Here is a 15,827-nt window from a genome sequence, read left to right on the forward strand (position 1 = left end):
ACAGGAAAAACTCAAATTCAGCCATTTCACTTAATTAATGTAAAAAATGTGTAGTCATACTGAAAATACTATAACACAGATCAGTGGAAAACCTTTGTGTCCTTTCATTTGAATTATGATGCAGCCATACAGTATTTCTGGACAGTGATGACTCATGTGACTTACTGTGTAACAGAACAATGGCATGAAACTCACTGGTGACAGTTGCAGAGAAGAGTTCTCTGGAGAAGCTACTGTCCATCATGGATGATGACAGTCGTCCTCTGAACACTGTCATCGGTGAACAGAGAAGCTGGTGGAGTGCACGAATGCTCCTCCCATGATGCAACACTAATAGACTCATGGATTCATTAATTCCTCGAACTATAAGGCTGTTTAATTCTGAGTTTGGGGAAGGAGTGGAGCTAAAAGATGATTCTATTATATGTTCATCTATGTATCGTTTTTTGTGTTATTTCTTTGATCAATGTTCTTTATACTTATTTTGTCATCCATTGAACATTTTCCTTTTTATTACACTTTGTTCTTGTTTGTTTTTATTAAACTATTGTCTGCTGTGAGCTGGAAAACCAATTACTCGAAGGAGATCTCCAAAGGGATTAATAAAGTTTATTCATCTATCTATCTAGAATCAACATCAGAACTACATTTCATGTAGGTAGAAGAACAACGTTGTCCAACCTAGCAATGCAAATATATAAGTAAGTAAGTTAGTAAGAAAGTGATTAGTATTTATATAGCGCTTTTCCAGACCAGGGTCACAAAGCGCTTAAACAATCAAAACAATACTGACTAAAATACAAGCACTTTGCTTTCATTATTATCCTCTTTCTTGATAGATACATAGATTTCTTCCATCGTGTGACTGCATTTCTCTGAACTCCTAGTTCCCTCGCTTAAAAAAAACAAATCAGTTTATTTGCCTGCGCTTTAGGTGAAAGGTTATGTCATGCTGCAGTTTGACGTTTGCTTTTCCCGATCGTAAATGTCATATTTGTCACCGCAAATTGGGCTGGCAAGGCTTTCTTTAAGGGTTGCCACCCTATGACACCTCGGTACATCTTCTCCTGCTCCCTCAGATACGAACCATTAACCTTCATTAATCCATCTTTAAATCTTTTTCATCCATTAAGTAACTCATTCAGATATCATGACAATTATATATAATGCTATGAACAGATTATTAACAGTTAATCCTTCTATCAACAATATTGTCTTGTCATCCATCCATCAGTCATTCATTCATTCATCAACATAACCATCCAACTTATCAAACAATTGTTCTTATCAATCATTCATCCATTCATCAACCTTTTTATCCATCTTCTGAACATTTTCTTCAGTCATTCGTTGATCCCTCCGTCATTTTTTCGGTCTGGCTAGAAAAACATTGATTTATCCTCGCTCTGTGATTCAATCAGTGTTGATTCACTGGGATCTGGTTTTCATTTCTTTTCTCCCATATTGTCGTACTGTACTGAAAACTTTGCTGTGATTGAAAATATTGAATTGAATTAAATCCTCTTTGTGGTCATCATCCTTTCATCCCGGCCCTCTGTCGTCTATCAATCGCTCCATCAATCATCCTTTATGTTCTCTAGCCATCAAATAATATCCTTTCTATTATTCATCCATCCCTCACCTATTCGTCCATCCTTTCATGTGGCATCCATCTTTCTCTTGATAGAACATCTTTGTGTCCTGACTTCTTTTATTGATCCAATCAAACCAATAGAAGTCATCCTCTTCGCTATACCTTCTTTCAAATCTGGTATTCATCCTCATTCTTTATCCGTTCGTAAAGTCAACCCATGCATGTATTATTCATCAACGTATTGTCCGTGGATACAGACGATAAGGACCGAAGACAGAATTGTCAGGTTGTCGAAAGATTCAAAGTGAAATCCAACCCAGATGAAAGAGAAACTTGAAGCAGGTTTGACTGTCAGCCGCTCTCAGCTGATTCCATTCCGGCGACAGGACAGAGAGAATGGTCTCCGGGACTGCGAGAGGCGATTGAATATTTACAGCCTGATTAGCATGTCGATGCTACCTGGAGTCCTTTCGCTGTCTTTCACCACTGCAAGCGTTCACGCCGAGGCGGGCACGTGTTTTCGTCAGAAATGCGGGGCAACATCTCCACCAACTGGAGATCAGCGGCGCTGTTTCAAATCATTTTTGTCTCCTTCCACCGCTCTCTCTTTCCTTCTTCCTCTCACGTGGGGCAGCAGAATCCTCGGACTGTGTGTCCAAGGCTCCTGTTTGTTCATCGCAACGTGTTGTGGAGCGTGAACGCTGTCGCCGCTTGACCTCCTGTTACATCTTTTTTTCGACGAGCGACGCCTGCACGAAGGAGAGAAAAGCTGCAGCCTTCGAAATGACACACAGAACATCAGCGCTGATCAGCGTCAACGTGATGTTGGACGCTCAGCCCTGGAACATCCCTGACCCGGGCCACCGTTTATCATACTTTGATCCATTAGTGATCCCATCATTTATCCACTGCTCATGCATTTTTCTTCATCTGATTTCCAAGAACAGCGTTCGTCATATGACCGGATAGTGACCACAGGATCTCAAGCCTGCTTTTTTGGAGTTGATGTGGTCATTTGGAAAAGTGTCAAATGTCCAGGTGGAGGAGTTTAACTTTCCTACTTTCATCCACGTCAGGACTGAAATAACAAGATAGCAGGCCAAAATATATTTTCTCCACACACTGTCTATTCATTTTCTAATCACCTCATTGTATTATTTATATTATCAGAGTAATCTGTTCCTTTTTAGTGTTATAGACAAAAATGTATGTCCTTTTTAATGTATCGACAAAGGCTCAGTTGTCTTCGTCCAAAAAGACACTTAAAAACATTCCAATATAAGTGATGAAGCTTCATGAAGCAGTGTCATTATCTTCAGAGTCCACTAGATGGCGTTCGCTGCACTACTTTGCTTTGTTTTGAACAACTGTTCTAATGACACATCACATCATTTTTTAAACTGATGGTGCCACCTACTGACCTATAAACAATATGACACTGTTTCATGAAGCTTCATCAGTCCATCACTGACCAAATACCTCCATGTTGCTGGTCTGTAATGTCCATCTTGTATTGAAGCCTCAAATTGTTTGAGAAAAACTTCAACGAGTCTATATTTTAAGCTCGTTTTTAGCAGAAGCTTAAAGGCCAACATGCTACACAGACAGGTCTTCTTCCACTTCCGTCTTCAACTGCCTACACGGGAAGCTCTTGCAATAATTACCCAGAGTACTTCCTGTATTTTTATGATGAAATCCTGGATGCCTCCCTCTGGACGTGTTCAACAGACCCAGGCTACACTTGAGTGACTCTGCCACGCACTTCACCTGGGAACGACTCAGTGTTATCCCTCAAGAAGCAGAAGATTTGGCAAAGGAAAGTCTGGTCCTTTTTGTTTCAGCCCAATGCTCCCATGACAATGTCAAAGTGGATCCATTCCAAACCTGTAGATTTATCTCTTTATTAAAGAGCTTTTTAAAAACCCATCCATTCATAAATCCATCAAACCATCATTCACCTGATTCATTTGGAAACCCATCCGTTCATCCGTATTATTCTGCAATCCAGTCACTTTGGATCGTTTGCTCTTTCCGTCCATCCACCCGTTAAACTCCCATCCGTCCATCCGTCAATGTAAACTATCTTTTTCTCTCGTTTGATGAATTTAGCTTTACACATCTGCGCACACCTTTATTATCCATCCATCCATATCCAGTCATTCATCTACACGATTTCCATTCCTCTGTCGGTTTTTAAAAAACGCAAGCATGACAAATGTGCTACATAAACAAAATGACGCAGGTGAAATGGGAGAGTGCCGAACAAGAGCTATGTAAGGCGAGGATGGGAGGAGTGTTCGCAGACGAGCTGCTTTTCTCCGGCTGCTGCCGCCGGACTGAACAAATTAAATCTCCCAGCTCAGGTTGTCCTCGGAGACCCGGATCACATTTCAGCTCCACAGCAGAATAGTTTCATGAGGATCCTCACAAAGTAATTAGTTTAGATAAAGTTCAGGTGTTCAGAATGAATAACAATGAGCCTCGACTGAAGCAGAGATCAACATCTTTCAGGAGGGTAAGGGACACGGACTAGACCAGGACCCGGAGGAGTCCAAACTTCAGGGCAATCAATCTACATTTATACACGAATAAAACACAACATTAACACCAACTAGAAGTTTAGTGTAATGTCTCCAGAAGAATAAAAGGAGGTTTTTGTTAAGGGAAGTCGGTTTAAATCACTTTTGGTTAAGTTATACCTGAAAAAGTGCTTAGAGAAAACTTTTGATTTATTGAATTAAAATGTATTTAATTTATTTGTTATAGAAATATATTTGTAAAATAAGCGCAAAATATTTCTGACATTTTCCCAAGTAATTATTGGCACCTTATCTATTTATCCATCAAACTCCGAGCCTTAATAAAGTTTTTATTTATTTTATTTATTTAAGCTTTATTTAACCAGAGGAAAAGACCCATTAAGACCAAGTTCACAAGGGCGACCTCTTCAAGAAAGGAGGCGACACGTATCATAGTTAAACCAAAAGACAAACATAGTTGTGGTCAAAGTACTAACTTAAAAAACAAAGTGACCGTTCAGAGGATTTTCTGTTGTCTGAGGTTATAGATGAAATGAAAGATCCCAGTGAAATAAGAGTGTGCAATCGGAATGCGTGATACAGACATAAATAGTGTTTGAACATAGGACCTAAATGTCATCTGGTACACTGAAGAAAAGTGCTTAAATGAGTAGAAAAACAAATGATATGTTCCAGGAGAGTACAGAACAGGAAGTATTTGTAGAAAATATAACAGAAAACACTATGATACAAATATAAAACTGCATGTAAAATTATAAATATGTACTGTATTTAGTCACCGCCGCGTTAAACGTAATTGTGGCTAATGTTGCGCACGTTGAGTTTTTCTCCTAACGCTTCCATCTCGTTGTTTTTATCCCCCGACTGATGGCTTGATTCATGAAGTGAGTCTGACAGCGGTGCCAGCGGTAATTTGTGATCCGTAATGTTCTTCTCAGATTGTGATGGTGCAAGTGCTGCCACTTAATTGATGATAAAAAGTGCAGTTTGATTTCAGCGAGACGGTCGAGTCAGCAGAAAAATTCTGAGGCTGCACCAACAAACGACTTTTCAATCGACTGTGTCTCTCTCTCTTCTCCTCCTCGCTCTGATTGTCAGATTTGTCATTCTTTGGTCGTTGTCTTAAAGACGCTTTTTTTTTCGTATTTGGCCCGGGATGAAGCAAGAAAAAAGCCATTTCTTTCTTGTTAAAGTTTAAATACGTTGTAAATGTCCCCAGATTCACATTAGTTTTCCGACTTGAAGATTAGTCTCCGTCGGGGTTTCGGCGGCGAGAAGATTGATGTCTCTGAGAGGTTTCCTGTACCAACTAAAACTTTTTGTTTCTCCACGGCAGGAGTCAACATGGGAGTCGCTTCCCTCCTCCTCCTCTTCCCCTGCTTCGCCATGGTGCTGTCCTCCCTCCCGACCAGCTTGCCCTCAATGCTCTGTCCCAAACGCTGCACCTGCCAGAACCTGCTGCCGTCCTACACCGTCCTCTGCGCAAAGACGGGGCTCCTCTTCGTGCCCCCCAACATCGACCGGCAGACGGCCGAGCTTCGGCTGATGGACAACTTCATCACCACGCTGAGGCATCGAGACTTCGCCAACATGTCCAGTCTGGTGAGTTCATGCATACTGCTGTGACTCCAGGATTCTAAAGCCAGGACTTTAAGCTGTTGTGTGAGTGAGATAGAGCTGCACGATATTGGAAATGAGTGCGATATTCCATAATGGTGTCTAGAAGCGATAGTCTTAGAAAAAGACAAACTAAACACAAACAACGAATAGACAAATCAATGCAGATACTTTCAAAAAGGTCCAAATATTTACACGTTTTTTCTAAAAGTTGCTTTCTTCATTATTCTGCAAAGAAAATGACAAAAGAATTTCAAATATATTGCATTTATTTGCATTGTTTACATTAACATGTTGAACATTCAGGTTATGTACCTGCAGAAGATTTTTTGAACTTAAAGTGTGCAAGAGCAATTCTGCCTTTACAGTCTTCACACAAGTTTCATAAGTCTCTGAAATTGCAATTTGGGTGAAATATGTGAGAAAAGGCAGTTGGTATCTTCGGTCGAACTCCAACCAAATTGACTGAAATAGTGTATCAGGGTTAGCGCTTTCAAATCTTTTATACGGAGCGACAGAAGCAACCGATTCATTTGTAATGGTTTGTCGCTTTTCCATCTTTACCAGAGTCTTCTGTGCAGTTATTGACTGATACAATGCGTAAAAGTCCTTGTGTTGGTTCCTAAGGTGGCTGTGTAGATGTGCAGCGTTGCCCCTCGGCAGAGAACATGTTTTTGGGATTCGACAACTGTATTGAAACCTAAATAATTCCAATTCCCCGGGGTCTTCTTGGTATACGTAGCTCGCAGCTTTCAAACGGCGTTTCCCTCCTCGTCTTCCACCATGCTTGTTTACTACACACACCCTGTGTGACTGTGTGCTGGTTCTGGCCAATAGCCAAGCAGCATCTAAGGACCATGCACATTTAAGGTCGCTCCTGATTGGTCGAATTGAGAAAAGGCAGTTGGTAGCTTGATTTATACAAAAAGTAATTACAAATTATCGCACGTTTAGTGCCAATATCGCATTTTTTTTCCATATATCGTGAAGCCCTAGTGTGTGAACAACTGTTTCCAAGAACTCTTATTTCAAAGGCTCCTGCAATACAATGACGTTAAGTATGAATGTGAACCGAGCTCGCACAGACAAGACTCTGTCTAAAAAACAGGTCCTAGTTTGGTCCAACAACTGGACCCTGACCTAAAAGCTTGTTTTGAAAACCTTGTAAAATATGTTATAGAGACGAAGAGCATTCAGAAGTCCACACTGATTTCAAAACAAATGCAAATGTTTACCTTGAAAATAAATCCAGACCTAAGTTAAGATAGACCAAGCCATTTAACCAAGTCCTTGGTTCCATGTTTGCCGTGTCAACAATGTGTTATGGCTGAAGCTCGAGTCAATAAGGGTGTTGTTACCAGGCTATAACGTTTCAAATACGTGGTTAATATATTTTTGCTAATTGAAAACTTTGCTGACTAGAGTTGAGTGTGTCATTGATTCAGGGAGTTAGTCCATAAAAATAAAAGTTTAAAGTTAAACAATGTACAGATTTAGTTGTCTTTGAATGTCCAGAATTGTCAAGTTATGAGCGTACTTTGAGGCGTATTGTTTTTATCATACCAGTGTCCAACCGATACTTTTGAAACAGTTTTCAAAAAATATAAAAACACAGAAAATGTTTTACTTCCACTTATGACCAGGGCCAATATGTTACCTTGAATTGGTAACTATCCATCGTCTTCAGAAGTTGAGTTTTAACTCTCAATCCATTCCCAAGACCTTGTTTAGCCTCAAGTGCTTGTAAAAGCCTGGTGTTAAATCCATATCCAGTTTTAATCTGGTCCTTAACATTGACAACATATTGGCTTATTTCGAGATCAACTACCGTCTCAAGATCTTTAGAACATCTGATCTGATTCGGGGTCGAGACCAGGCTGGTGTTGAGGCTGATTTACATGAACAGCTGTGATTTAATTGGATCAAGTGTATCCTTCATTACTCCGAGATGTAACTCCAAACCAAGAGCATCTGGTGTGAGAACAAAAAGGCTCCATATGTCTGACAGTTTAATTTCAAGTCCCTAGTCTCAGATGGGAGACATGCGAGCGACGAGAGAGAAGAAACATAAAAGGGACCGTTTAAGAATCTCCTCGTCTCTTTAAGTGCCATAAACGTTCCAGTTAATTCCTAAAAAACGTAATTTTCTCGTTCCGGCTGAGGTCAACAATGATCCATCTCCCAATTTCACCAATTACGTGGTTGTGCAAAAAGAAACCTATCGCACAAAGAGAGAAACACCGCCGTGGTGATGCGTCGCATCCTGACTTGTCGCAGCGGGGGACTTCCTCAGTCTCTCTAGAAGCCTCTCCCCCTGTGTGGGGGTCACAGGGGATGTTTGCATACATGCTGGGGAATCAGGCTTAATGGGAGACTGGTTTACGTGACAAAGAACTATTCAGCGTTCGCAGCAAGATCCCAGAATTGGTTAAAGGCTCTGTACACGAAAGGAAACAGATGCGAGTAGATCTGAAAAATTCTTAAAACATTCAAAGTTTTAGTGAGAAAGTTGATAATTATATGTATTTAAGATCTTTTATGACTCTGTAGTGGCTTCTGCAATCTTTTATGCTGTAGTGTGTTGGGGGCTGTGGCAGCTCAGAGAGGGACAGGCAGAGAATAAATAAACTGGTCAGGAGAGCTGGCTCAGTCCTGGGCGGTTCTCTGGACTCCATTGAGGTGGTGGGTGAGAGGAGGATGTTATCCAAACTAACATCTATCATGAACAACTCCTCTCACCCCCTCCACGCCACTGTGGGAGCCTTGAGCAGCTCTTTTAGTCACAGACTCTTGCACCTCGGGTGCAAAAAGGAACGCTCCCGCAGGTCATTCATCCAAACCGCACACAGACTTTACAATAACCCGTCTTAAACTCCAGTACTTAACTTCCTCCTCTTCTTGCCTATTCTGGGCAAAATTCCATACCTGTGCAATAATTCTGTAGCATAATGCGCTTTGTCACTGTAAGCTAAGTACCACTTTAATTATCGTATTGTTGGTCAGTGTTTCAGTGATGTATGTAGTGCTTACTTTCACTCTTCTCTCATGTCGGTTTTTCTTTAGTGTTCTGTCTCCGTTTCTGTCTCTGTTAAATGTTTTTTTCTACTGCACAAGTGAATTTCCCCCACTGTGGGATCAAAAAGTATTAAAGTATTAATCCAGAATTACAAGGGGGGGACGCCGACGGTCACCCTCAACCCCGCATCCGTCAATGGCTTACATTTCCTCACTGGTGATGCCACAAGACCATGTCACCCAGGGTTGGTCCAAGAAGGAAAATTGGAAGTGTTCTGGGGGATTTTTCCAGTTTGAAATACCTGGACTACCTCCCAAAAGAAATCCAGGAGGTCATCCCTGAAATTATGTTCAAGCTCGACAACTGACTTCATTCCATGTGAAGGATAATTGGTTCTACTATACATTTCACTCATTTAAGATGCTAGCACCTGACATTCTCTACAACGTGTCCTGGATCCACCCCGTGGTCACCTACAGGTGGGGCAAACCCTGAACACCTCACCACAAGGGGTCGCAAAGGCATCCCAATCCGATCCCCTAGCCTTCTACTCTTAAGCCTCTCCCGGATGACCTTGCTTCTGTCCCAACATCTAGGCAAGAGCCCGGACACCCTACGGACAAAACTAATTTCGGCCACTTGTATCTTCATCTAGTTATTTTTTACCCACTGGGGGCCCAACTTGGTTGTCCTAGGATCGGTTAGCTGATGATTTGATCCTGCTGGATTCATCGGACCGTCGACTGCAGCTCTTGCTGGAGGGGTTTGCGATAAACAACCGGGATGTACTTCAAATTCCTAGTCTTTGGTTCTCAACGGGAATAAATAAGACTGTATTTCCACGTTGGGGGTGATATCCTACCCCTACCGTTCTGGACTCCCAATTTTACAGTTGAAAATAAGGAGTTCTAGTGAACAACCAAAAACCTTCATTGGTCCACCTCACTGCTCCAAACCCTGTTCATATGGTTCAGGTTGAGCAATTTGTGTTTTTTTCCCTGCCTGTCAGTTTTTATATCTGATCCCGGTAGAATGCTTTAAAATTTAACAGGGCACATCTGTCAGCTCCAACCCAAAGTCCTCTGATATCAATTAGTAATAATGCAGAGAGACAAATTGACGGTTAAAGTCTTCAGTAGAGGTTATCAAAGACAGGACCGTGCATGATTTCACAACTCCATGAGTGAAAAAGTGAGAGTCCGAGTTCAGAATATTTAAGACCGAATCGAATTTATTGTACAACAGGTCCTCAGAGAGTAATTTTCTCTTCACCATTCCCTGCATTTGCCCCAGGCCTCCTCCCAAACCGGTGACATAAAGAGAAGATGCCTAAGCTACCTGAAAAAACAATGGTCCAACTTCTCTCATGAAACACTTTGCTTCTCTATCTGTGTCTGAGGCCAACATTCATTGAAACGGAAATGGAGTCTACCCCGGCTACTTGGGGCAAACAGTGGGTCGGACACCCTGGACAGCGGGAGGAAAACAGAGTGTCCTGTGGAAACTATAAAAACCACAGATGAGCACCCTGTCTCGCCCAGGAAATGTTGGATCAGCAAGGATCAGGTGTCTCTTCAGAATGAGATGCTGACTCAGCAGCTTCCAGGGAAACCTGAGCGTCCAGGAAACCGAACCGGGTGTCAGCAGTTATATCAACAAGCAACATCTCAGATAGGATTCATAATATTTAATTGGAAAGTTCAGAAATCTGTTTCCAACTTAAGGAATGTCAAATAGTTGCATCTTATGATGGGATACAGCGACTCAGATTAGTGATGATATGAAGAATCACTTGAATATTTAAAGTTATTCATTTAAAAGCCATGACATTAAGGAAATCCTTTTTTTTTTTTAAATACATATTGATTTTTTATATGCTGTGATGTCAGTAATATTGCAGCGCAACGCTCAAATGTTCACGATTATGTCCTTGTTTGTCTCCAGATCCATCTGACTCTGAGCAGAAACACCATCAGTCAAATCAGACCGTACACCTTCGCCGACCTGCAGGACCTCCACGCCCTCCACCTGGACGCCAACCGCTTGACCTCGCTGGACGACTCCCACTTCCAGGGCCTGGTCAACCTGCGACACCTGATCCTGGCCAACAACCAGCTGCACAGCATCTCGGAAGGAGCTTTCCAGGTGAGGAAGTATTGATGGACTTACCGTTGATACCATCCATGGTTCACTTTGTAAATGATAATAACAGTGTAGGAAACTACTCTATTACTCTTAACTCGTTGACAAGTCCAGGTGTGCTGTGGTAGGACTTAAAACATTCCTGAAACTAGGGTTAGGGTTAGGGTTAGGGTTTGGGTTGGGGTTAGGTTCAGGGTCAGGGTTAGGGTTAGGGTTAGGGTTAGGGTTAGGGTTAGGGTTAGGGTTAGGGTTAGGTTTGGGGTTAGGGTTAGGGTCAGGGTTAGGGTTAGGGTTAGGGTTCATTGTTAGTATTATAATTTTATGATGGTTTCGAGTGAGACTCAAACATGTGTAACATCATTCAACAACTAGTACTCGAATAAAATGACTTTCAGACTCACTGTCCAACTTAATAAACACCTCCACAAAACACCGCTCTCTCCATCTCAACCCATCTCAGTGAACGCATCGCTGTAGCCGCGTGTATTTTGCAGACTTTTACAGTAATCATAAATAAACATGCCACCTTTCAGCGAACAACCTTTCAGGAGATGCTCTAAAGCCCAGGTAATACTTTGAGTAACTTTATTATGATAGGGTCAGTAAAGTGTTAGTTATTCAAAGCTCCTGAATGCATCATCCCTGATCCCTGAGTGGTTTAATAAACTGTTGTCAGAGTAAAGAAGTGAAGAGACAAGTTCAAATGTATCTTACAAAAGTGTCTCTAATAGATGTGCAGGGAGTTTCTTCCATCAAATTAGCTCTGGAGGTTCCAGGTTTGTGCGAAAGGCAGACTCGCTCGAGGGCAGACGCACAGACTCTCACACTTAGTTATTCTCCTTGTGTGTTTATTAAGAGTCCAGAGGTGAAGCAGCAAAGTGTTCCCACAGGAGACCGTCCGGGCCGCTGCAGTACCTCTGTGAAGAGAAGCCAGTCGTGACCTCTGAACTCACTAATGGACCCTTAGATCCAGACTCTGCATCTCTGTCCATTTTACTGCCGTTTTTACTCCCTCGTTTATACATTTTTCATTTCTCTTGGAATTATTCAGATAATCATTAATACCCATGAAGAATGGAAGCAGTAGGAGAAGATTAACACTGAGACGAAGATATTTTATTTTTTGAGATCAAGAGTTTTGTCAAAATATTCATTCCTGAAATCATGTTTGGACAATTAACCTGTTACACCGCATCGAGCTTCTGAGTCGGAAAAAAGGTGGAATGTCAAGTCGAGGTTTAGAGTATCTTCCCAGGACGGAGGAGAATCTTGAATGTGACAAAAAAAAGGGATGAGTCAATAAACAACGCTCTTCTGACATACTTGACCAAAAAAGCAAAGAAGATTTCACTAGTAATTGTCTGATGAAGCTTCATGAAGCAGTGTCATGTTGTTAAGGGGTCAGTAGGTGGCGCCATCAGTTTAAAAAATGTTTTTTTATTGCAACAGTTGTTCAAAATAAAGGAAAGTAGTGCAGAGACTGCCATTTAGTGGACTCTGAAAATAATGACACTGCTTCATGAAGCTTCATCAGACCATCACTAGATTCCTCTGCCTTGTTTCTGCACCTGGATCTATTTTTCAAAATACAAACATTCAACATGTAAAATTATAGTCATAGTAGTGATTTGCAGAACTCTCACAGAACTCTGACAAAAACTGATTATATTACTTTTTTTTTAACAAATAATACAGAGAGAACACAATAACATAACTCAGACAAAGTATTTTTTATTCTTATAATATACATTTCGATTTTTAAACCATTACTTTTACAAAAGTTTTGGGACGTATTCTTTAGGCAGCGTTTAAGCACCTGCATCTTTTCAAAAATAAGAAAAAAAAATTGCACCAGTGTCAAATCAAACCTTGGCAATATCCATATCCAGTGGTCACCAAATTTTTGCAAACGAAAAAGCCCAAGATCAAAAAAGTTATCACTGTCGCTGGGTCTAAAGTAACTTGAAAGTCCAATTCATGTGCTGGAGAGGCAGAATTGTACTTTTATCATATGTGGAAGTATATAAAAAAAAGTAAAACTTTGAAAACTTTTTTTATGCTTGCAAAGCGACATTCAGGAGCCTGTAACATTCCAAAAGTACCATTTTAGCACCAGCACTGGATACAATCTAAACCATAAACACATTTATTGTCAAGTTACTATCCAAGTAAAACTCCCATGAATCCCGGGTCTAAAACCCAGATCAGTTTTGATCGTTCCTCTACTGCTTGTCCATTCGCTCATCATGGAACTACTAGCTAAATGTGTCGCCTCGCTGTAACCACTTAATATGTCTAACGAGTAAACGACATCCAGGCAGCATTTATTTACTCTCATCACCCTGTCCGGCTGAGCCGTCCCCGATGGCGCTTCCCCCGTCTCTTAAATCGCAGCCACGCCGAGGTCGTTATTGTTCTCATCTTAGATGTAAAGCTACAGCTGGATGGTAATAGCCGGTGGATGTAGCTGTTCCACGGCTGTAGACGTTGTTTTTTATGGCCATTTAGAGAGCCATTTGCCTCGCGGCATCTCATCAAAGAATTACGGTGATGGCTCGTCCCTCTGCTCTTCGTCGCACACTTTTATCGCTGCACCACAGAGGGTCGTTCACTCGGGGATCAATGAGCCTCTGAAGCGGCAGTTGAAGAAATACGGATTCGTCAGCGGAATTTAGAAAGGATACGCTTAGAAAACGCTGCGGCGCGGTTGTTTGTGGGGATGAGGATCAGCGCCTCCAAATGAGACGGGAGAGTCCTTATCTCACCTTGACCGGGTCATTTGTTTTCTCTTCTGTTCGTCCCTCCATCTGAAGTACAACTCAAAGTACATTCTTACCCTTTACTCGTCTCACCTGCTGCTTCCATCCATCCCTCTCATCCTCCCTTCATCTCTGTTCACCTGATCCATCAGTCGTTCATCTTAACAACTGCACCTTTCCTCGTGTCTACCGAGCCATCCATCCAAACATCTCTTACCCTTTCTGTTCGTTTACCCATCATGTTTCCTCGAATCCACCGATCACACATCCACACATCCATTCATCCTTCCATTCGTCTTTTTAAATCTGCATCCTTTCTTGATCATCCATCATTAATGTAGATTTTACCACCCACTCTTCCTTCTATCCATTAAACCATTCTTTCATCCTGCCATCCATTAAACCATCCATCTGAGGAACCATCCACCTACCAATCCATTCATCTTTATCTTGATTTATTCACCTTCTCTCTCCATCTGGCCTACAATCCCTCCGTCAAGTCTATCTCTCCACAACATCTACCTTTCACTCCCTAAGATACTTTGAATTTGTGGCCCACACAGGACTTCCTGGAGACCCTGGAGGACTTGGATCTGAGCTACAACAACCTGGTGGACATTCCCTGGGAGACCATTGCCCTGCTGGTCAGTGTCAACACCCTGAGCTTAGACCACAACCTCATCGAGAGTGTTCCAGAGGGAATCTTCTCGAACCTGCACAAACTGGCCAGGTGAGGAGATCTTCATGGTGGAGCTCTAGCACTCCTGCTTTTATGTTGTCTGTTCTTCCTCTCACCCCTTTCCTCCACTTTTGGATAGAAGTTCAGAGAAAGAATTTATTTTCTTTTTTCCTATACCTCATTAGCGTGCCCCTTCTCATCCCTGCTGAGATGATGCTTGGCTGCATTCCAACTCTCTCCTTTCTCAGCACCGTAACACAACACATTTTTACAACAATAGAGTATTATTTGTGCACTCTAATAATGTTGCAAAACTTACCCTAAAGGAGACTTTTTTTTGTCTTTGGTCGCACATTTACATGTCATTACATTCAACTGAGAAAAATCTCTAAATTTAGGAAAATGTTGTCACAACATGATCTGGAGCTTATTATCCATGCGTTTGTTTCTTCTCGCCTGGACTATTGTAACAGTTTGTGTTCATGTCTAAACAAGAAGGATCTGTCTGGCGAGTTGATTCAGAACTCTGCAGCGAGAATTCTGACCCGCTCTAGTAGAAGAACTCACATTTCTCCGATCCTTAAAACTCTTCACTGGCTTCCAGTTTGTTTCAGGATCAACTTTAAAACTGGTTGTAACTTTCCGATAAATTCATGGTCAGACTCCTCCTTACATCAGTGATCTGATCCAGCCTTACACCCCAGCTCGGGCTCTGAGGTCTGTGGATCAGAATCTACAGATGGTTCCTCAGAGGAGAGAAATCCTTCCAGGCTGTTGCTCCTAAGCTTTGGAACGATCTTCCTCTTTCTTTCCGCTTGATGGATCTACTGACTCCTTCAAGAAACATCTTAAAACATTTTTATTTGTTCAGGCTTTTCCTTGATTTTCTGGAACTCCTGTGTTGTTCTCAGTGTTATCTTGACCTTTAAAGTATATATTTTATTGAGTATTGTTTTGATTGTTTAAGCGCTTTGTGACCCTGGTCTGGAAAAGCGCTATATAAATACAAATTACTTACTTACTTACATGCTAATGAAATAATCCACGACAAGCCAATACTGTGTTTGAGAATTTTCAATGATTGTTTTATCAATGATTCTGTGGATTTTCAATAAAAACTTCAGTCAGATTCAAACTTCAAGAGCGTAAATCTCAGCAGATTTCCGCTTCAGTTCGATTCCTCCCGCGTCTGTTGTTGAGCTCCACCGAGGCGGTCGGAGACTCAGCCAGACGCCTGTGGACGGGTCATAGGTTGAGGACGGTGAGTGTTTCTGTTCTCTGAGCTGAGAGGATTTCTGTCGGTCCAAATTGACCTCAGCCTGTGATGTTGTCTTGAACGGCAATGAGTGAATCATGAGGCTAAATTGTTTCCGATCCGCATTCCACAGCAACTGAAAAAAATTCAGGAGCATATTTTACGTGTCTTCAGAAAATTAAAATCAATAAACAGCTGTCAAGATATAAGTCTCTGGATCACTGG

At 41.6% G+C, this 15,827-nt stretch overlaps 1 protein-coding gene across 1 annotated transcript in view; it reads left to right on the top strand.

The window, feature by feature from the left end:
• The window catches only part of LOC148075292 (leucine-rich repeat and fibronectin type III domain-containing protein 1-like protein), a 238,486-nt gene that overhangs the window by 178,637 nt on the left and 44,022 nt on the right, over positions 1-15,827 (top strand). Inside the window, exons 6-8 of the mRNA XM_087795959.1 lie at positions 5,471-5,736; positions 10,712-10,912; positions 14,232-14,398. Coding sequence (XP_087652085.1) covers positions 5,471-5,736; positions 10,712-10,912; positions 14,232-14,398 — 634 coding nt within the window. The remainder of the gene's footprint in view (positions 1-5,470; positions 5,737-10,711; positions 10,913-14,231; positions 14,399-15,827) is intronic.

Source organism: Callionymus lyra, chromosome 7 (assembly GCF_982586985.1).
Source record: "Callionymus lyra chromosome 7, fCalLyr1.hap1.1, whole genome shotgun sequence".
Taxonomy (NCBI): Eukaryota; Metazoa; Chordata; class Actinopteri; order Syngnathiformes; family Callionymidae; genus Callionymus; species Callionymus lyra.